This window comes from Choristoneura fumiferana, chromosome 17 (assembly GCF_025370935.1).
Source record: "Choristoneura fumiferana chromosome 17, NRCan_CFum_1, whole genome shotgun sequence".
NCBI lineage: Eukaryota > Metazoa > Arthropoda > Insecta > Lepidoptera > Tortricidae > Choristoneura > Choristoneura fumiferana.
In genome coordinates, this window is record NC_133488.1 from 2,920,684 (window position 1) to 2,944,537 (window position 23,854).

Below are 23,854 nucleotides of genomic sequence, written 5' to 3' on the forward strand. Positions count from 1 at the left end.
GTAATTAACAAAGATTTGTTTAACATGACTTAGTTACTTACGTTCTGAATTTGTTTGAGGAAGTGACAATATGTATTGAAGTAATTATAATCTTCTCTATGAACATTTTCCAAAATGTAAATTCTTTAGCACGATATTCCCAAATAAAAACTCTGAAAATCAATATACTCCTTTGTACAAAATGTCTCAATAACAATCTTTGATATTCAATATACCCAATACCCAACATACCTACCTGAGTACAAAAAGTATAATGATAATTCCCCAAAATCATTACAAATACGAAGATCACACACGAAAGACTTGACTAGAGATATTGTACCATCAGCCAAATATATGGTCTACCACTCTAAAGTTGATAATCGCTTGCATGTCATTAAAAAATAATGCCAATAGACGTGTCTGTCAACTTGAAAGTTCGACTTTAGCGACATATTCATTTGATAGGAACTTGTTTAAAAATTGATAGACCACTTATTTGGCTGATGGTAGGTACCTAGATTGTTATGTCTAGTTCCTTGTAATATCAAGAAAAATGATAAAATTTAGCAAAATATGTGTGTTCATGCAGTTTCTCCACCTCTACACTGTAAGAACACACACAAATCACACAAACCTACTATGCATCACCACCACCATACTACACTGACGCGTTGCAAACTTAACCAGCGCTCATCTTCAGAGGAAGACAACCGTACACTATGCTACAATATATGTAAACTATGCTGACAAAATGGTACAATAAAAAGTTCTTAAAAAAACTTTTTTTTTCTCATCCAACCCTATAGTGTGGGGTTCGATCGTTGGATAGGTCTTTAAAAACCATTAGGGGTTTACTATAACGATTTTGCGATTCAGTTATTTGTTTGCGAAATATTCAACTTTAAAGTGAAAATTTTCATAAAAATCGAGCGCCGCCCCCTCTAAAATCTAAACCGGTGGGTGGAAAAATTTGAAAAAATTCAGGATGGTAGTAAGTATATCAAACTTTCAAGGAAAACTATAACGGCTAAGTTTGCTTGAGAATTATTAGTAGTTTAAGAGTAAATAGCAGCATACCTAAACTTGGAAGATTTCGTATAAAATACGAAATCCTCAGAAAACAATTTTTTTTTTCATAATGGCTACGGAACCCTATTTTGGGCGTATCCGACACGCTGTGGGCCGGTTTTTAGTGCTAATATTGCTTACAGTAAAAAAAAACTTGTATCATTGTGGCAACATTGGACTAACTCAGACGGGTTTTTCACGACGAAGCTCAAAGTGTCATGTCGGCTTTTACGACCAGACCTAAACCAGGCATAGAACTACTAAAATGAGAGTTTTACGCGTTACCGTTTCGGAGGGAAAATAAAAAAAGTGGCACAACAAATACTTTTTGATCTACGGGGAAGGTTGACGCAAACAATTTTGAATATCGTCCGGTTAGATTTCCTTTAGCTTTGTTTAACGTTTTTTTTTAGAATTAGAAGAATTAGAATAAGCTTGCTGAATGTTGGCTTAAAAAGACGAGCTTGCGAGTAAGTTTAACAATACGAAACTATATATTCAATATATATATACTCTACTAACTATAACTATAACTATATATTCTTGTATTTTCAATTTAGGTTTTACGGGATGACCGTAAAAGTAAAAATTTGGAATTGAAATAAAAAATACAAAAAGATTCCAAAAAACCAATCTTAATTTGATTGCTTAGTAACGATATCTCTTGTCCGGGTGAGCGGTTAGTTCCAATGGAGTGCCGAAAAAAGTTTCTCGATGAGGGCTACGGCATAGATGTCGCTAGCGTCACTGCTTAAGTGACTAAGTAAGAAACAAACAAGCTGAGATATGAGGTGCATAGGGGAAATTCGTGTCGGTACCGTTGACCATCAGTGGTGTAGCGGTATAGCACGCGGTACGGATTACCGAGGACCTGGGTTCGATTCCCAGTGATGGTCTTATTTTTCTGTTTTTTCTGTGCATCTTTGTTTCAGTTTGTATTTTCAATACGAAACTAGTAATTGCTGTTCCGGCTGACGCGATTAGTGATTTATTAAAAAAATAAAAAATAATTGAAAATATAATTGGGCTATACAAGCATTGCGTATCAAAAAAAACAATGAATTATTTCGCTTTCTGAAGTAGTTAGCAACGAAATTTTTGCGGACATTTTTGAAAAAATATCGTTTTTAACTTTCAACGTTTCTATACTATTCTATACGATATGTTCATTATCGTTTGATCAAAGTTCCATAATAAATAAAGATTAAAAAAAAAAAACGTTTCTATACACAAATGATTGATTTAGATTTAGGCATTTCTTTGCGGAGATTGAACTACTTACAGCTCTATAGAAATGATCTGTAATTGTTATAGAAATACATATTAATAGGTTTGGAAACATAACTTCGTCTTCATCAAAATTAGGGACACATCATCGAGATAAATTAATCGATGAAGGGAACAGCGAGCATAAATTATCTCTTTGTCTACCTTTGTTGGATCTGTCGTATCCAGATAACCGTAATATATTAATGTAGCAGAGGCTTAAGAATCGCCAGTAGGTACGCTTATATATTGTATGAATTATAGCTTAAAACTAAACTTTATCACAGATTCAGTCACGAAATTCGTATTATTGTCATTCGGTGCAAATGGAAAATCGTCCACTAGAATCTAGAATTGACTATTTTGAATTTGACCAAAGTGAATATCAATCATAGTGATTTTTTTCAAAATGTAATTGTACGGAAAAATATTTACATCCAATTTTTTTTTATATTAATTAAACCCACATGATGATGATGATCATAGGACAAGGTTCCATTTTCGACGATATTCAGGATCGTCAATTTTCCTTGTTGATATATTTCAAATTTTGAACATGAAACTACCGTGAGACTCACTCATATTAAATGATATTGTAACATGTCGAGCTAAACTCGGTTTAAGACGTGAGTTATCCGTTACAATATCATTTAGTATTTCAAATTGAAATTTTTCTGCTTTGACGTATAATTTCGAGTTGTCTATTTGCACCAAATGACAGTAAATCGAAATTTGACTTGGTTGTTTTTAATGTAACGTCAATAAAGTCCACGATTGAATTTGTTTGTTATTTAGATATGGAAACAATTATTCACTTTCTATGTAATTTTATTTTTATGCATTATTATAATTTTTATTTAATTTTATTGATATGTATTATTTCAGAAGTCTAGCGTCTGAAACTTCATATCCCGATATTCCCACAGGATCGAGATAAAATCTTGAAATTTCAACCGCTGGGCTTATTATAGAGTCATGAAATCAAACACGATTGTTTTTAATGCCTTGTCAATGACAACCACGATGTAATTCATGGGTATACTAGCTTTTACCCGCGGCTTCGCTCGCATTAACCATTAACATTTCAAAGAAGCAAGCAATCAAGCAAGCAAGCCAGCAAGCATGCAAGTGACCATGTAAGCAAGCATGCAAGCAAGCATGTAATTATGCAAGGAATAGTGCAAGCAATCATGCATTCGAGCATGCAAGCAAACATGCATTCAAAGCTGCATTCTAGCATGCAAGCAAGCATGCAAGTGAGCATGTAAGGAAGCATGTAATTATGCAAGGAATAGTGCAAGCAAGCATGCATTCGAGCATGCAAGCAAGCATGCATTCAAAGCTGCATTCTAGCATGCAAGCAAGCATGTAAGTATGTAAGGAATAGTGCAAGCAAGCATGCATTCGAGCATGCAAGCAAACATGCATTCAAGCATGCAGCAAGCATGCAAGCAAGCGTGCAAGTAAGCATGCAAGTCAGCATGCAAGCAAGCATGCAAGCAAGCATGCAAGTGAGCATGTAATTATGCAAGGAATGTTGCAAGCTCTGCTGCAAGCAAGCAAGCATGCATTCAAATCTGCATTCAAGCATGAAAGCAAGCAAGCATGCAAGCAAGCAAGCATGCAAGCAAGCAAGCATGCAAGCAAGCATGCAAGCAAGCATGCAAGCAAGCATGCAAGCAAGCATGCAAGCAAGCATGCAAGCAAGCATGCAAGCAAGCATGCATTCAATCATGCAAGCAAGCGTGGAAGCAATCGTGTAAGCAAACGTGTAAGCAAGCATGTGATTATGCAAGAAATGGTGCAGCAAGCAAGCAAGCATGCTTTTTAACACATTATTAAAAAACGTTTGTGTAATGTGCATTCATAGTCTATGTAGAGAGTCAGCTCAGCGGCTAGAATACAAAAACAAACTTTTGGTCATCCCTTGGGAATGGCAATTTTTTTCGGGATAAAAAATATCCTATTATTTATTCTGGACCTCTAATATGACGTATGCAAAATTTCATAGGAATCGGTGCAGTAGTTACGGCGTGAAAGCGTAACAAACAAACAAACTCACTTTCCCCTTTATAATAGTAAGGATACATGGAAATTTTGTAAAAGCTTAGTCAGTTTTTTTTTTGATTTTTCACTACGAACTTTTTTAAAAACAGTGACAAAATATCTTTCAAAACTACTAGAAACAGTGATCTTTTGAATGAAAGTTGAAAGTTGCTCCAAATACCGTAACTCACATAACCAAAAAACACTCATACATACTAATAAAAAATGTATGGCAAACGCTATTTGTCCCGACCTTGTCTAATAAAACTTGGAAAGGTCAACAACCCCACACTCCCGTGAAATAACAAATGCCCCGTCAGTTGAAAAGTGGCTCTTATCGCGATCCCAGGGGACGGGGAGTCTCGGGTGCCGTGATAATGACAACCGAGGTAGGGATGGGAATGTTTCTGAAATACTTGGAACCGAAGCACCGTCTTTCTTAACTTTTTTATTTTTTTAAAAAGCCAGCTAAGGCTACGATTCTACCAGAGATGTACGAGGATGTGTTGCGAGGAATGTTTTTCATTAACCAATAGTAACAGGCAGGCAGGTGGTAGGACCTTGTGCAAGGTCCGCCCGGATTGCTACCACCATCTTGCTCGCTAATCCTGCCGTAAACAGCAGTGCTCGCACTGTTATTTCGGCGTGGAGAGTAAAACTGCCGATGAAATTACTGGCACTTGAGGTATCCCATCTTAGACCTCTAGGTTGGCAACGCATCTGCAATACCCCTGGTGTTGCAGATGTTTATGGGCGATGGTGATCTCTTACTATCAGGAGACCCACTTGTTAGTTTGCCATCCAGTCGATCCATCCTCGCACAGTACATCTCTATGTAAATGAAGCGTAGGTATGTATGTAAATACTTTATCGTGTACATAAAACACAAAAATAATACACAATAACGAAAACAGTACAAAGGCGAGCGTTTCTATAGTTCCTGAAAAATACGTTCCTTGCAACACATCGTCGCACATCTCTGGTGGAAACAGGCCTAACGGGCATATTTTTTATCTGAGATTAACTAATCGCAGACTCCCATGGATACCTACAGTACGATTGGAAAAAATACACTGGCTTTTTAAAGGCATCTATGTTTAGTCAAGACGGCAAAATCTCAGCTGCAAGTCCATTCCCAAGTTAACGTTCAGGTTCACGTTGAAGTTGTTATAAAACTACTCATTTAATTAAATTTTCGATTAACACACTTGACGCGATTAATTAGGGCTGTAGGTAAGTTATTATGGATGATATTTTTTGGTCTCGTATTCTAAATATCGTCATATAGGTGGACAGTTAAAAAATAACAAGTATTTTTCCCTGTTCCGAGTATAAAATACTATTTCCGTACCTAGTATAAATCCTTGCTCCTGAAAAGGGATTCGGAATCTGAGACCGCGCGATTACGCTCAGGTGCGTTTTAAGATTAATGATACCTTAAACTCGTAAATACACGTGAAACCACACGAAAGTCAACCTTAATATTAAAACACCAAGAGCGTCGAAAGCTGTACAGAAAGAAAGTACTGGTACAACTCTGTAATATACGAGGATTTTCGGAAATGCGATTTTAATTCCAAGGCGATAAGGGTTTACCTGGATGCATTAGTAAGAATGTTGATAGGGATTTTTTTCCTTTACGTATTTATTAGTCAAATGTACTTTTCCGTTTAGTGGATACTTAAATTTTTTGATCGTATTTCATTATTGGCGGATTTATTTGGCGGGAAAATTGTAAGATTGGTTTTTTGGAATCTTTTTGTATTTTTTATTTCAATTCCAAATTTTTACTTTTACGGTCATCCCGTAAAACCTAAATTGAAAATAAAAACTGAAATATAGATACACAGAAAAACCAGAAAAATAAGACCAACACTGGGAATCGAACCCAGGTCCTCAGTATTCCGTACCGCGTCTTGATGAAATTGTCTTTTGAGGCGGATTTTTTACGACTTCACAATAAAGAGGTGGTTTTTTATAGTATTCATTGAAATAATAAGTATGGCGATCGATGTAATAATAGTACCTAATGAAACTCGAACTATAGCAACCCTCGCTCTGCTCGGGTCGCAAAACATCGCTTGTCATTATGGCTTATTTTAGTTCCTTGTTGAACAATCTACTAATCATGAAACAAGAATACGAAAAAATATAATTAGCACTATCCAAAAGAGTGTGACAGACGCACAACGAAGTGAACATAGAATGGTTTATTTTCGACTTTTAGAAAAAAAAAGAAAACATTTATTCTCTCTTACAAAAGCCATAAAAATTCAACAAAATTTACAGATTTTTGAGTTACAGAACCAGAAATACCTATTTACAATTCACGAGTACCAATGAATTTACGCAGAACAAAGTAAATCAGCACAAATGTACACTCTACAAAACAAACGTAAAAAATGCAAATGCGTAAAGCGATTAATTATACGTCCTTAACAAGAACCGGTATAAAAACCGGTTCACGGCGGAAAACCGTTACTAATTGTCGACGGGGCTATTTACTTAAGCTGCCATTTGTTTAGGATACCGGGCAAATTCGTTTTTAAAAGATTAGTAAAATTTCGTTTTAATTTTGTAGTGTCAACTTAGGGTTTAGACGGACCGCGTAATCTGCTGTATTGACGGCCGATCATAAAGGATTCAAAGACTGTAGACTTAACAAGGGACCAAAGAGCTGGCACCTTCCTCGGACAAAGAATTAACTTAGCTATTCTTATTAACATCTTCGGAGACATTGCCTAAGTGGACCCCTTTAAATCCTACTAATATTATAAATGCGAAAGTTTATGTGTGTGTGTGTATGTTTGTTACTCTTTCACGCTAAAACGGCTGGATTGATTTGGATGAAATTTAATATGTAGATAGCTGGACATCTGGAATAACACATAGGCCACTTTTTATCCCGATACTCCAACGGGATAGGGATAAAATCATCAAGTCTTGAAATTTGGAAAGTTGTTCTTAACACAACCTCAATGAAGACCATGATATAAATTTTGGGATTCCCAGGGGAATTTTATAAAATCCCGGAACTTCAATTGTACCAGATCGAATAGTTTACGCATGCGAAGCTGCGGGTAAAATCTAGTAATTTATGTATGTATATGTATGTAAATACTTTATTGTACATAAAACACAAAAATAATACAAAAGAAAACAACAAAACAAGAGTACAAAGGCGAACTTATCTCTAAAAGGGATCTTTTCAAGCTAACCTAAACAGGAAATTTATATTATATTAGTTTTAGTATCTAGATATGTGTTTGTATAAATAAATAAATAAATATCACGGGACAATTCACACCAATTAACCTAAGCCCAAAGTAAGCTTAGCAAAGCTTGTGTTATGGGTACTAAGCAACGGATAAATATAATTATATAGATAGATACATACTTAAATACATATTAAACACCCAAGACCCGAGAACAAACATTCGTATTTTTCATACAAATATCTGCCCCGACGCGGGAATCGAACCCGGGACCTCAAGCTTCGTAGTCAGGTTCTCTTACCACTAGGCCATCTGGTCGCCTGGTCGGCGGTATGACCGTATTGTACCGTTTTGTAGTGTATTTAGTATGATTTAGCAAGCAAATTATAGCCTTTATAACCTGGATATATGTTGCGTATTCCGCCGGGGACGTAAGAAACGATTACATCATACTTTGTAGGCGAAATCGCGGACAATAGCTAAATCAATGCAAAAGTTAATTTACCCGAAAGTTTTAAGCTGCACAAAATAGATACCCAAGTCTTTATCCTTATCTTTATCACAATATCAAACCAAATTTTTCCCTTTATAAAATAAACCGAACATCCCATTAAGCAAAGTTACTTTTCGACTTGGAAACATCTCGAATTCCTGGCACTTAAAATATAAAAGTCACTGTCGCGGACATGTGTCTATGCCTTGTACATTTTTAAATCTGTAGTTGCTTAGCGACAACTATTAGTGAGAAAAAAAAGGAATAAATAATATGGAATAAAATCCAGCTTTTTCACATGGCGACCGTGTAAATACAAAAATATTAAAATATTAAAAAGTAAACAGAATTAATACTGACGCGCAAAATAAATAAATAATGGAGGCTTTAAAACGAAAAAGAACCCAATTCCGCCGAGATTTTACCCGGGCAGCTGACGCCCTTGAAGAAGCTTTTCAAAAGCACAAGGACGAGCAGGATACCATTTCTTGTGTGGAGGGTGAATTTTGCAGGCTCTCTGATTGCGCAGAAGAGCTGTTTGCTTGCGAAATATCTTTAAGGGATCTTTGGTGCGAGAGTGAGGACTTCGATGAGACAGCATACGAACACGACCAAGATAGAGCTGCACAATATAAAGCACGATGGTCAAAGCTGAAGGCCAAATATCAAAACTTGAGCAAATCCAAGAAAGATTCCGACGATGCTAGCTCACTAAAGTCTGCAAAGTCTACAATGAAACGTTCGCAAGAGCGTAAGGTGAGGATACCGAAATTAGAAATAACAAAATTCAATGGAGAAGTAAAGAAGTGGTTGCTGTTCTGGGGCCAGTTTATGAAAATCGATGAAGACTCAGACATCAAAAATCTTAAAATTATATTGACTGACACGACTGACTCGCCTGACGACGTTCAACTATTGATAGGTGCCGATTTTTCGAGTTTATTGTTGACTGGTGAATTTGTTCATGTAAGTAGTACTTTGACTGCAATCAAAACCAAAATGGGCTGGACAATTCAAGGTCCTTTGACGGGAATTTATAGCTCGTTAGTTAATACAACAACTATGGTTCATTGTCTTTCTCGTATTAACACTTCAGATCTGTGGAACTTACCAACGCCGACTAAACGCGACAAAGATACAATTGACGACTTATTCGGTTCCGATAAGGGTTTAGAGGCAATGACTACCACACGCTCTGGACGAGTCGTGAGACCGCCAAGTAGGTTCAAAGACTTCAAGACTTAATTAAGTTTTGATATTCTTATATTACATTGAACTATTTAATTGGAGTAAGTTTTCGGCAAAATGTTTAGTTTGTTATGTATGTTATTATTTTGTATTTATGTGCTTAAGCTTCCGCTTACTTTTGCCGGGGACTGTCGCGGACATGTGTCTATGCCTTGTACATTTTTAAATCTGTAGTTGCTTAGCGACAACTATTAGTGAGAAAAAAAAGGAATAAATAATATGGAATAAAATCCAGCTTTTTCACAGTCACAAAGGCTTCCAATGGTGGCGAAAACCGAGCTGAGTGTAATGGGGAAAGAAACATTCCAAGTATTTGCTCGATTGAGGCGCCCCCTGGAAGTGAGCGGCTTTGTAAGGTTATACGAATTTTTGCCTAAAAAGTAAGGCCGCTTTCTTATTAGGGTGAGGCCAGACGAGCGTATTTTTTGAGTCGTGAGCCGTGTATTTTCGGTTGCGTAATTTCTGCTCAAGGGAAAATGATTGGTCATCTTATACAAGATGATGAGTTCATAAATGTCATCTTCGGAGGAGAAGTAGAAGGAAAGCGAAAAAGAGGGAGACCGAGAATTGATTATACAAAGCAAATAAAAGAGAAGGTAGCCGTCATGACGTATACGGAGGTTAAGGAGGCAGCTTTGAGTAGAGAGAAGTGGAATGCCATTCATCGGCTACACCGACAAGAGTCATCATCATCATCAGCCGGAAGAAGTCCACTGCTGCTGCCCTTAGAACGCCACAATGAACAACAACTCGCCACTTGCATCCACCGGTTTCCCGCAACTCTCACGATGACGTCAGTCCTCCTGGTGGGAGGCCTGCCAACGCTTCGTCTTCCGGTTCGTGGTCGCCACTCGAGGACTTTTCTACCCCACTACTACTACTCTTCGAGTGATGTGGCCCGCCCATTTGCCACTTCAACTTGCATATTTTCCCAGCTACGTCGGTGACTTTAGTTCTTCGACGAATTTCCGTATTCCGGATTTTATCGCGCAAAGAAAGTCCAAGCATGCTCTCTCCATAGCTCGTTGCGTGACTCTGAGCCTCTCTAAAAGGCCAACAGTCAAGGACCACGTCTCAGCTCCATAAGTCATGACTGGCAACACACACTGGTCGAAGACTAGTCTTCAGGCACACCGACAAGAGTGTACCTAACTCTTAAATAAGAAAAAAAAAATCTGCTGCATTCGGCTTTGTGCCACACGGCGAATCAAAATGAGTCAACTCATCTTCAGTTTTATTGTATAAAACCGAATGCAGCAGAAATTACGCGACTGAAAATACGCGGCTCACGACTCAACAAATTACGCTCGTCTAGATTCACCCTTAGGTTTATAGTGAGCGACTAAATGTCCGCTAGCTGGACTGAGCGGCGTAACTCGCAGACGCTGGCGAAGTGAGCTAACTGTAGACTGAGTAGTTCACGAATGAATGATTTAAATGAAGAATATCAGTTACCATCACTATCGTTCACTAGTTATTTTCAGAATTTTTTCTTTATATCTGTTTTTTCATTTGTAACATTATTTTTGTCCACAAAAAAATTTTAACCAAGGCATGAGGGGCTAAGTTTGTTTGGTAGCTTCAATTTGCCGTGAAACAGGAGCCCCGCTGTGCGGAGCTCCGCTGTGTCTTTACACCCAAATAAGGCAAAAATTTCAAAGCAATACAAAGCCTCTAAAGCCTTAAAAATTGGCCTAGAAGCTCTATTTTGCTGAAATATAAGTTTAATATAATTACTATCAAAGATTCCCAAGCCACATTATTCATACTGAGCTCTGTTTCCGACGGTTCTTGCTAAGTGCACTTCTGTGCGTGACTTTACCTCCATAAATGGCTTCTATCCGACACTGTCCGAGTGATATAACTGTGGCCGTATTTTTATACGACTGTCCAAAGAAAAAATGTTTTGTAGGTTGATGTAGGTATGTATAAGCCATGGTAGCCTAGTGGTTTGATCTATGGCTCCTAAAATAGAGGATCGTGGGTTCAAATCCGGACTCGCTCATGAGTTTTTCGAAGTTTATGTGCAAACTTACACAGTATCCATGACATCTTACTAATATTATAAACATGTATGTTTGTGTGTCTTTCACGCTAAAACAACTGGAAGGATTTGAATGTTTGGTATGTTTATTGCTGGACGACTGAAATCCCATCGTAATCCCATCCCACTATCCACACTAATATTAGCTAAGGTGGAAATGTGTGTGTTTGTATGTTTGTCCGTCTTTCACGCAGCGAAGAAACGGATCGACGTGATATTTGGCATAGAGATAGTTTATGGGCCATAAAGTGACGTAGGCTACTTTTTATCTCGGAAAAATGCACAGTTCCCGAGGGAACAGCGCGCGATAACCGAATTACAAGCGGAAGAAGCCGCAGGCAAAAGCTTGTAATAAATGCGAAAGTCTGTAAGTCTGTTTGTTTGTTACTTCATCACGCCTAAACCACTGAACTGATTTAGATGAAATTCGGTATACAGATAGTTTGAGCCCCGGGAAAGGACATATGATAGTTTTTATCCTGGAAAATTGCATAGTTCCCGCGAGACAGCGATAACTGAATTTTACGCGGGCGGAGTCGCGGGTAACAGCTAGTAATAAATATTTTCACGGGATTCGGATAAAATCCCAAATTGTCGCCAAGCGGTCTCAGCGGAAGACCAGCGTTGGCCTCTACGGCCAACACTATGCTGAGCTGAGACCGTTTCGCGATTTCGCAAATACTGTCGTTAATATTTATTTTATACTTGTTTTATTTTGTGTACTTACTTATAATATGTAATTTGCGAATTAGCGAATAAACGTTTCTATTTCTATTTCTATTTAAAATAACAAAATTTCAACGGCTGATTAAAGACATAAGAGAAATTTGGCGCGGGTGTTATTTATGCAATGTAAAAGAATTTCCATGAGAATTTTTGCGAAACCCCGAATTTCAAATTGCTAGACCTAGGTTTACGCATGTAAAGGCCACTGGCTACATATTATCTGACGTCTTTAAGCAGGGACCAGAATGATATCAATCTTGCTTGGACGCTCAAGTGATATCACTTAGGACGACGCGGAATAGGGACCCACATGAGCCGAAAGTGGTTCTTATTTGTGAAAGATGTTCCCTGGATATTTGGGAATATACAGTTAAGGTAAATAAAGGGTGATCGTAAAAGTAATGACAAACTTTGATTTACCGATGATCCTACTAATATTATAAATGTGAAAATTTGTTTGTGTGTATGTGTGTGTGTGTGTATGTGTGTATGTTTGTTACTCCTTAACGCTGAAAGGGCTGGATTGGATGGACTTGGATGAAATTTGGTATGTAAATAGCTGGACATCTGGAATAACACATAGGCTACTTTTTATCCCGATATTCTCACGGGATAGGGATAAAATCTCGAAATAACAGCCGCTGGGCGTAGAGTCATGAAATTTGGTATGTAAGTAGTTGCACGTCAGGAATAACACATAAGTTAAGTCACTTTTTATCCCGATATTCTCCCGGGATAGGGATAACATGTTGAAATTTCAACCGCTGGGTTTAGAACCTTGAAATTTTGGACAGTTGTTCTTAACACAATCTCAATGAAGACCATGGTATAAATTTTGGGAATTCCCAGGGGAATTTTATAAAATCCCGGAATTTCAATTGTAACAGATCGAATAGTGAAACTAGTATTACTTAAACGAAACTCAGAAATGCGAAACCGGTTTGAACCTACGATTTAATGGGCCACCACAAGTTTTTTACGAGCTTTATGGTAAAGGAAAACATCGTGAGGAAACCTGCACAACTTGCGAAGCAATTCAACGGTGTGTGTGAAGTTCCTAATTTCTTTCTTTCTTTCACTGGGCCTGCGTGGGAACTGTTGTGCCCAGCAGTGACAATTTTATCTAATATTTCAAGTAGTTACGTTGGTGAAATAGGTAGAACTACGTGAAGCAGAAAAGTAGGTCACAAACAAAGTAAGAAAAAGGAATCTCGTCATCGGCAATTGAAATCCATTTGCGAGCCGCCCTAATTGCATTCTAGGAAATAAAGCATTCTATGGACATGAATAAAACCAGATAGATTCCCTGTTCAAGCTAGGCTTTACCATAAACAACTTTTTTTTAAATGACATGCTTTTAAAGGTGAATGAAAAATGAAAATGAAAAATGTATTTATTAAAATTACTATTTGTACAACTAATACGGTTAGAGACCTAGTAGGTATTCAAATACCTGTGACAGAAGGCCCCGCACACCATTCATTCATGGAGTTCAGACGAGTCTAATTTTTCGAGTTATGATTCGCGTAATTTTGGTTACCTACAATGTGTACAACTCAGTCGCCGTGTGACAAATACTGGACTTTAATATAAAACCGAATTTAGCAGAAATCACGCGACCGAAAATATGCGACTCACAATTCGAAAAATTGCACTTACCTTGCTTCTCCCTTATGAGTTGCCAATATGCAATTCTCCTATAGATTACCTATGTACTGTATTGAACCGTGACGTCATTTATTAGTAAACCCCGTTATTTAACGCTCAGTTTGGGGACTGAGTTGGCTAATTATTTATTTCTAAGCAGCAAAAAATATTTTTTTCTTATAAGAAATTGAAAAATTACCTGGTTTTCCGGGTCAAATTCAATGGTTGCTGCTGAGCTGCGTCTTAAAATTATCAGTATCAAAAAGCTTTGTAAACTCTGTGTACAGAACAGCGTAAAAGTACAGATATTCACCAATATAAAATTGTAGGTAGGTACGTCACATTTTTTTCGGTAGCATCTATTTTTAACTTATATTTATGCAACTTGAACCCCCTTCGTTTCATCAGTGAATCATTTTTTAACCGACTTCAAAAAAAGGAGGAGGTTATCAATTCGGTTGTATTAAAAAAAAAATAAAAAATAGAACCGACTAAAAAAAACCATGAAAATAATTTTCTACCAGTCTGAAGTCGGTGCCTCAGCACGAGCCAGCAGGAGTGATTGAAGCCCAATACACTCGTATAGTTGTAGGTGAGGTAGACGATTATATAGGTCCACTCCTGTTTTCGTTTTAAAAAGGGCTATTTTAATGATATATCGTAGCCCGAAACGTTAGGAGCCTCCAATAGTCCTGAATGGGGCCACAGAGTAGATAAATGTCGCAAAGAACTGACAATTGATTGAAACATACCAATATAGTGACTGTCATCAAAGCCGGGGTTTATTTATGTGCAGAATTAAGTCATCGAAAGTTTTGACTGCGCAAAAAGTCTGTTATTATTGACACACATAATACCTACTACTTACGATGTATTTATTTCAAAATTAATGTTTATTTACAAAAGCCGACCGAAAAACACACCAAATTTCATCCACCATTTCATGTTACTCACTTTTTATGTACTTACCAGTAGCGTGGCATCAGATATTTCCGTGGTAAAGCCGATGATAAGGTCGCTTACATCTGTCATAAATTCTGTATGTCTCAATGTCTATTTTGTAAATTTTGGGCAAGCCGGAGGGAGTAGGGTTCTACGGACGCTTCGCCACTGGTACTAACTAAAGCGCGCGGCAAAGGACTTGTGCCAATCAGCCACAGATTCATTTCGAAAATACAAACTGAGACATGGATGCACAGAAAAACCAGAAAAAGAGACCAGCGCTGGGAATCGAACCACACCACCGCTGGTCCAGCGGTGTTGTAGGGGTTATAGCACGCTGCACGGATTGCTGAGGACCTGGGTTCGATTCCCAGCGCCGGTCTCTTTTTCCGGTTTACGGTTACGGTTTCCGGGTTACCGCTGGACCAGCGGTGGTGTAGGGGTTATAGCACGGTCCAGCGGTGGTGTAGGGGTTATAGCACGCAGCACGGATTGCTGAGGACCTGGGTTCGATTCCCAGCGCCGGTCTCTTTATCGTTTTCTAGAATTTTCATTTGCCATAAAGTGATTTATTTCTGAAATAGTAATTTCCTTAGATTTGATATTAAACCAACCTAACCTAACCTACTGCATTCTATATGATGACATTTTAAAATATCCTGAAAACAGCACGGTTCTATATATTTTATGGCAAACGTTGGTATGGCGAGTGAAATTCGGGCAAATGAAATTCGGGCAAGTAAAGGTAAACGCCCATAGACACCTGCAACACCAGGGGATTGCAGATGCGTTGCCAACCAAGAGGCCTAAGATGGGAAGATCCCCACGCCGAAACACAACAGTGCAAGCACTGCTGCCACGGCAGGATTAGCGAGCAAGATGGTTTACACCGTAGAGCGCTGATTTTAGCCAGCACCGTCGGATGAGAGATTTCTATGTCTAGCAGTGGACGTCCTACGGCTGATATAATTACGATGATGACCGTCGGATTTAAACTCTTGTCATGTCTAAGATTGTTCGAGTCTTCTCTGTCTACTCTATGACGGATACCTCATAGCCATTGACCTAAAAATGCAATGAAAAATAGCCGCCATATCATCCTATCGCGCCCTACTCGACCCTTCCTTGGGCCGTTACAACATATCCATACACGTGATGTATGAATCGTAACGTATACTCAAGTATAATGTCCCGTATCATCTCGGCCCACTGAAAGCACAGTTTTTTCAGAAGAGAGGGCTTGACCCTTTGTTCTCACGCGGGCCCAGCCCGGATAGGGAACTTCACACAAACTATTGATTTGCTTCGCAGATTTGACCAGGTTTTTCAGGTTTTTTTATTCACCGTACAGCTCGTGATTTTCGTATGTTATTTCAAACTCAAACTCACAACATTTATTGACAAGAAAAACACACTACATCACAACAAAAACACAGTAAAAACATAAAAAGGAAAAGAGAGGAAAATAAGAGATATTGTGCTGTAGTGTGATGCCAAAAGGACTCAGCTCAGCATATGCCGTAGCCCTGTAACCAGAGCTGCAGCGCTGGTTTTCAGCTGAACCCCGGTGAGTGTGCACCCACGTAACCGAACGCGTAATTATTGCGGGAACAGAAAAAACTATATATTATATTATATATATATAAATCATGACAAATATAAGAATTATAAAATACCTATATACATATATATGCGTGGAAATTTGTACAAGAGGATTTAAAAATAAAATAAAAGAGTAGCAATAAATTCAATAACGACAACAATAATAAATAAAATAAAATTAGGGACGCCTCAAGTAAGTTGGAACAACTCGGCCACCAACAGGTTGTTCTTTTTGGTACTCAAAAAGATGCTTCTTTAGATTTAATTTAAATGTGTGTATTTCGCACATGATTTCCAAAAACTCAGGTCTGGGAGCTCGGGCTTGATTGAACCCACGATCCTCTGCTTGAGAGGCTATAGGTCAAACCAATAGGCCACCACGGCAATGTGTAGTGTGTTTGTATATATTTATTTTTGACTGGTTTTTAAATTTGCACGGAACACAGTGCGGGAGTTCGAACTTGACCATTTTTTGCATCAAAACTAAAACTTAGAGTAGACGTGCTTCTTGAAAACATACGAAGGCATAGTTTGTTCAAAATTATATACGTACTGGATTTGTGTGTGTTTTTACAAGTATTATTTGAATAATTTATTGAATCAGGCGTTACTTTGCGGAGGTCCATATCAATGAACTAAAATAATTTCCTTGCTCACCCGCGACCTTACGATAGCTAAGCTTATGCAAAATATGCGTGTTCATGCAGTTCCTCCACCTCCACACTGTAAGAACACACACAAATCACACAAACCCATTTATCACCACCACCACACTACACTGACGCGTTTCGAACTCAACCAGAGCTCATCTTCAGAGTGACACAACCGTACACCATGCTACCAGTTGTTAGTCTAACAACTATCGTAAGGTCGCGGGTGAGCAAGGAAATTATTTTAGTTCATTAAGTATCATTTGGTTTCACCTGTCTCGTTGTCTGTCTGTCTGTCTGTCTGTAGTCAAATCTTGCAAGTTAAATTCGACCAACTTCCTGTACCTAGTCGGATTGACTTGAAATTTGGCATACTTATGTAAAGTGCGTGGCAATACAATAATCTGGTGGTCCGGCCAGGATCGTCTCCGCAGGACGGAACTCTTCAACGGTTAATGCCATCGGCTTAAAATTTGGTAAGTATTCAAATGTAGTTTGGGTGACAATGCGATTAAAATCAACAATGCGATTAAAATCAACAAAAAGTGTACCAAAAACTCGTTCAACAACAAAAAATTTAACAGCAAAAAATCTGCGAGTAAAATTTTCTTTATTCGTTGGATGTGTTTCCACTTTTAAGCCGCTAAACTAATTTTGCTAAAAGGTATTTATATAGAAGCCTGAAGAAGGGTCTAGGGTTAAATTGGATTCAGTATGATTGATTGCTTTATTTTTATAAAATAGCTGTTAGAATCCTAGGCGGACAAAGACGCGGGAACAATTAGTTTCATATGAAAAGTTATCCCACTAAATAATATTTAAAATGTTAAAGTTTGTAAGTCTGTTTGTTTGTTACCACATTGTGATGTCCCGGAGAAGGACATAGGATAGTTTTCATCCCAGAAAATTGCATAGTTTCCACGGGATAGCGATAAACGAATACTACACAGTTAGTGAATATTTTGTACCTATACAATTTAAGAGGCAAGATTATATTTTTATCCTTAGTAATTTTAAAAGTCACTAAGAGAATCATTTATCAGAATTATTTATTAATTTTAAAAATTAAATGTCTAAATGAAAGAAAATATAATCCCGTATGTTATCCCAAAGCGCGCAGTGACCACACGCGGCCCGGGAATTCGGAAAAGTCCCCAAATAACGGCTGTTCGAGGAATTTGAGGAATGTCGACCGTTTTATTATCGTCCTGGACTTAAAATGCTTTGATGTTAGCTTTACCTTTTTAGATTTACGAGTATTCTGTATTTTAACCTTTTAGAATCATTTTTGAGTTTATTATAACATCACTGTAATTATTATTACACTATATTGTTTTAGATTGTAAAAACAACCTAGATTTTAGTTAAATTACTAATCATCATCATTATGTCAGCCGAAAGACGACCACTGCTGGACATAGGCCTCCCCAAGGCTCTCCACTCAGACTGGTCTTCTCTTTCCGCATCCAATGCGATCCCGCGATCTTAACCAGGTCGTCGCTCCATCTTGTTGGAGGCCTACTGACAGCTCGTCTCCCGGTCTGCGGACGCCATTCGAGAACCTTCTGGCCTCATCGGCCATCAGTTCTGCTGAAATTACTTATAATGTCAGGTTTAATGTTTAAAAATATTATTAAAATACTATACTTAGGGGCTGTTTCACCATCCATTGATTAGTGTTAACCGACGGTTAAATGTGATGCCGTGTCCGTCTATTCGAACAAAACAAATAGAGACGGTCGCCAGTTAACACTAATCAAAGGATGGTGAAACAGCCCCTTAATCTCACCTTCTATTGCCTTCTAAGTACTCTTCATTACACTAAAGATTAGCGGCCACGGTTTTATTTTATCTAGAGCTAATCTGAACAAGTAACAAATTATTCATAATTTAGAGGAAAATCTTGCTTTCGTCGTCTGTTTAAAAGTACAATGAAGAGTTTTTTAAGACCAGAGTAAATAGGGTGTTACTGAATCAGCGATATAAATAAATAAATAAATTTTCTTTCTTTCTTTCGATATCTATTTTCAGCCTGTGAAACACTTACGGTCAGATGAGAAAAACTTAAACTCGTCATTTAAAAAATAGGGTGGAGTATAAAAGCATAGCAACGAGCATTAAAATTGTTTAATTTTTGTTTCAATAAACTGCAATATTTTTACATAACATCTCCGCGGCTTATTAACAATGTTTACTATTTGGTAGCGAAGAAAAAAAAATACCATAGTTCTTTGGTATGGATCACCTTAAAGTAACGTCTGTATCATTAAGTTATTTTTTTATTCCCGTCAATATCTTTGAGACAATGAAAACAGACTGATCGAGAATGTCTCTTAAGACCCGGATAACATATGGCTGCCCTACTTCCCTCGGTCACGCCACGCCCGCCCATGCAAAAATTGAAATGCTCCGCTCATACAGGAATTTAATTTCGATCCCGACCGGTTAAATGCGACAGAGTTGTTCGCCGTTCTGATTTTTGGTTTTAAATACAGCTCTATGGTTTAATTAAATCGGAGCTGTTGGTTGTGGGATTTGTGGACATTGATATGTTGGTGTTTGGTGGTGAGTTAATGATTAAAATGTGTGGTTGGGATAGCAAACAATTATTTATAATGTGGTAAAAGGTCCTGCTGCATTATTGCTCATAATGTTTGTTGTCCTTATATATAAGCCAGAAACGTCAATTTCGCTTTACTAATTGGCGGTAGACTGAATGCGTTCGGTTTTTTATGATTTCAAAAATGTATCCACTGTTGGTTGGCGTATTGTTTAGTCAAGTAAGACACTTTTAATAGAAATACCTGTGTTTTTGTTTTTAAGGAGTCAGGTATGTAGCATATTGTTTTTAAATAACCATTGTAATAGTAATATGCATTATTCATATTTGCAAAGTATACTTTTGGCGGTGACTTAAAACAATTCAACTGCACACGATTGAACTGTTTAAGCCGGTGTTGCCATACAATTAGTTTTTAGATACGGTCCTAACTGAAAATCAGCGCCACGGCTTGCCATGGCATTATGCTGAGTGGGGGGGGGGACCTATTTAGCGTCATGTATGTCTTTATTTGTTCTATGTTTGTTCCTATGTTTGTTTTATGGCGTTAAATAAATGTATTTTCTTTCTTTCTTTATTATCGCGATAGGGGTCTGTTTCACCACCCGTTGATTAATTTTATTTGACGGATAAATGTGATGCCGTCTCCTTCTATTTGAACAAAACAAACAGAGACGGCATCACATTTATCCGTCAGATACATTTAATCAATGAATGGTGAAACAGGGGGTTAGTAGACTAATTTGATTTAGAGATAAGATTTGGTTACGTGTTTGTTTGTAATGGATAAACTCAAAAACTACTTGATCGTTTTTTTTAACCTATGATAGGATAACCATTATTATTAGTTGGAAGACGTCCACTGCTGAACGAAGGCCTCCCCCTTAGAACGTCACGATGAACAACTCACCACTTGCACCCACCGGATACCCGTAACTCTCGCGATGTCGTCATTCCACCTAGTGGAAGGCCTGCCAACTTCGACTTCCGGCTCGTAGTCGCCACTCGAGGACTTTCTCCCCCCCCCCGTATTCTGTTCTTTAAGCATGTGTCCCGTCCATTTGAAATGAAAATGAAATGAAACGAAATATTTTTATTTGCTTTAGCACTATGCCACTTCAACTTGCATATTCTTCAAGCTATGTCGATGACTTTAGTTCTTATTCAAATCACACCTACCTTTAGAACCTAAGACCTGTAGAAAGTTATATTATAGTCATAGACATAGACGAGGTTTGTCGAATAATTATTATCTTCCCTTGTCTACCTACGTGTTTTTTCAAGATCTATATCATGTAGACTGTCATATTTTTCTACAGCAAATTTTAAGTACATAATCCACCACGTTCCAAGAATGTATTTTAACAAACATGTAGGAGTTTTATAGTTTTGTTACATTTTTCATCAAATCAAACGCAGTTTCGGTTAGTCTTAACCCCATACATATAGAGTTGCATATTCAATGTTATTGTCAAAATTCTAAAGTGAATGTCTAAATGTAATAAAAATTAAGCAAAATCCTCTGAATCCCAGTAAGGTATAATTAAATTTCGTAATTATTTCAACGTCCGTTTCAACGTGATACCCGATAACGTTGAAACTCCAGGGCAACAGGGTTCTTAATTAGCTGGTGCTGTTATCAAAGTTGAGATAGTGATAGCATCCACAACAGAGGATGGTACAGTTTTGATATGTAATCAACTCGTTATGACGTCTTTTCGTTACTTTTCTATGTTCGGAAAAACGTAGATAAAATAACAGTGGTTTATTGACAGATATAGGGGGAGTGTAGTGAAAAACATTTTTCGCGTTAATTCCATGTTTTATAACGCGGTTGATATCATTTTTTGTTATCACAAGCCGTTACGCCTGTTTAAATTGAACCTGATTCTGTATTTTAAAATTGATATCACTTAAAATTTCATTGTTTTGCTGATGTATGACTATAATGTGGTGAGTGTAGTTTTGTTTTTGTTTATCTACAGTTTCATTCATAATAATAAAGAAAAATGACGCCTGTACGTAATGTCCTTCTCTATCTAACTTATTGTTTATCTGATAAATTTTAATCGCAAAGCAGAAAAAACTAACTAATGTTTTGATTTCATATTGAAAATAGCTTTTAAAAATTTGCCTTGTTGCCAGTCAAAAATATGATTGTTATTTATATTATTTATTTTTTATTAGCAATGCTTTTGCTCACCGCAAGTTTTTTTCTAAATGCAAATTATTTTTGGTTGCTTCGGACTCCGGACATAATTCGAGTCCATGTTTCCCGTGGCTTTACGCGCCAGAGTTGTCCTACCAACTAGATAAAATTCTATCGTTTACATACGTATTTATACAAAAACGTTGAGAATTTTTCTGTAGAACGGCCACATTACTAAGACGTTTTTTTGTGAAAATGTTTTAAACTATATTTTGTGAAACGTGGACCACAACCAATGGGCTTGAGCCTAATGAGTATATAGATGTTAACTGATTAGATAATATCGTGACTGATAATGTGATAACTTTACACGCCCGTTTTTAGACGACGGTTTTATTTTCAACCTATTTTGTTAGGCTGTAGAGTCTGAATTAAATTGTCGTCTATGGACATGTGACCTTTTGAATGCTGTTCACTCGAATGGTCTCATATTATCAAGTCTTTAGGAATTTTAATAAATGTGTATGTATGAATGCGAGGAAGTATTATTTTAATTTTTGATCTGTTGGGTAATGTAATTGTTACAAAAAACGGCCAAGCGCGAGTCAGGCTTGCATATGAAATTTCACGGGTGTTAGGATATTATAAGTACGCAAATGCAACTGTATAAATAACTTTACAGTATAAAAAATAAGGAAAAAGTTAAGAGGACAAGTGCGTGGCCATTTAGCATGCACTATTGCACTGTAGAATCTTTTTACCATCGATTTTACAAACATCTTTGCAGGTGGTAGGACCTTGTGCAAGGTCCGCCCGGATTGCTACTACTATCTTGCTCGCTAATCCTGCCGTGAAGCAGCAGTGCTTGCACTGTTGTGTTTCGGCGTGAAGTAAGACAGCCGGTGAAATTACTGACACTTTAGGTATCCCACCTTAGGCTTCTAGGTTGGCAACGCATCTGCAATCCCCTGGTGTTGCAGGTGTCTATGGGCGGTGGTGATCTCTTACCATCAGGAGACCCACTTGCTCGTTTGCCATCCAGTCGAATAAAAAAAAAATCTTTGGCAGATGTATCGAATGTCACCAGGATAATTTTGAGCGACAAAGTTCTACCCTGGCAAGCGATTTAGTTTCATGACTGGGTACTTCTACATCTGGGAAATTTTTCACGCATCCAAAAGTTTCAGTTTGAAAACTAGTATTGTATTGTATTTTTGTAAAAAAAATGGTGTTTTGTAAATAAAAATGGTTTACATCAATAAATGAACTTTTTTAGAAACTTTTTAAGTTTATATTTTATTTGTAACAATGTATTTTTATTTCGTTTCATTTTATATTATTGAATTTGATTGTTCTGGAATATGATTTAATTCATGATTATTATTTAACTTTGTAACAATCATTAACCATAATATAAGAAACTATGTTTCTAACAAAATATGAAACTATAAAACTTGAAATAAAATCCATTCATTATTGTATAGATGGAAAAAAAGTTTTTACTCCGGCCAAGTAAAAATCAGTCTTATGTCAATGTCATAAAGACTTTCACACGCAAAAACTATTCTCTCTGCCTATGCGAAATGGTAGCTTCCAAGAGCAAATAATTTTTTGCACTAAGCAATCAGACAGAAAGACGAGATGTGAAGAAACAATAAGGGTGCGGCTCCACTGAGCCGGAGACGAGCGGAGCAGAGAGATGTGTAGTAGGGCCACTCCATATTTAGTTAAATCCACATCTCGTCTCCACCTCATTATCATAAGACGTGTGATTGGTCGATCTCTACACGTCTCCTCGACGCTCCTCTCTTCTCCGCCTCAGTGGTGCCGCAGCCTAAGGGTTCTTATGACATTTAGACTACGGAACCCTAACTGCAATCGTAATCAGCTAAACGTATTTTCAATCAAAGTTGCCATTACTGGATTGCCGTTGACGAGTGATAATGAAATGGAAATCGATCGATTTTGCCGAAAGAGCGATTTAGCTTCATTGATATTTAGTACAGGAAAAATAGAACAGGACACCTCACTCGCGTAATTTGTTAAATTTTGATTTTCTAAACGTTGTCCCTGCCAATACCCCCTGGAAGGGGGTAGGACGCCTAAGTTTTGGTAGGACTCGGCAGATACTCATTTCTAGTGCCAAGATAAAGTTAATAACAAAGTTTCGTTGAAGTACATTTTTGCCGCCAAACTGTCGTATTAAGTTACGATTG

General features: G+C 37.5%; 1 protein-coding gene across 5 annotated transcripts in view; it reads left to right on the top strand.

Moving 5' to 3' along the window:
- The first annotated feature begins 21,191 nt into the window (after positions 1 to 21,191).
- The window catches only part of Camta (Calmodulin-binding transcription activator), a 176,028-nt gene continuing 173,365 nt past the window's right edge, over positions 21,192 to 23,854 (top strand). For all 5 annotated transcript variants that reach the window (XM_074100862.1, XM_074100866.1, XM_074100863.1 and 2 more), the window contains exon 1: positions 21,192 to 21,442. In XM_074100862.1, coding sequence (XP_073956963.1) covers positions 21,425 to 21,442 — 18 coding nt within the window. In that variant the 5' untranslated portion in view covers positions 21,192 to 21,424. The remainder of the gene's footprint in view (positions 21,443 to 23,854) is intronic.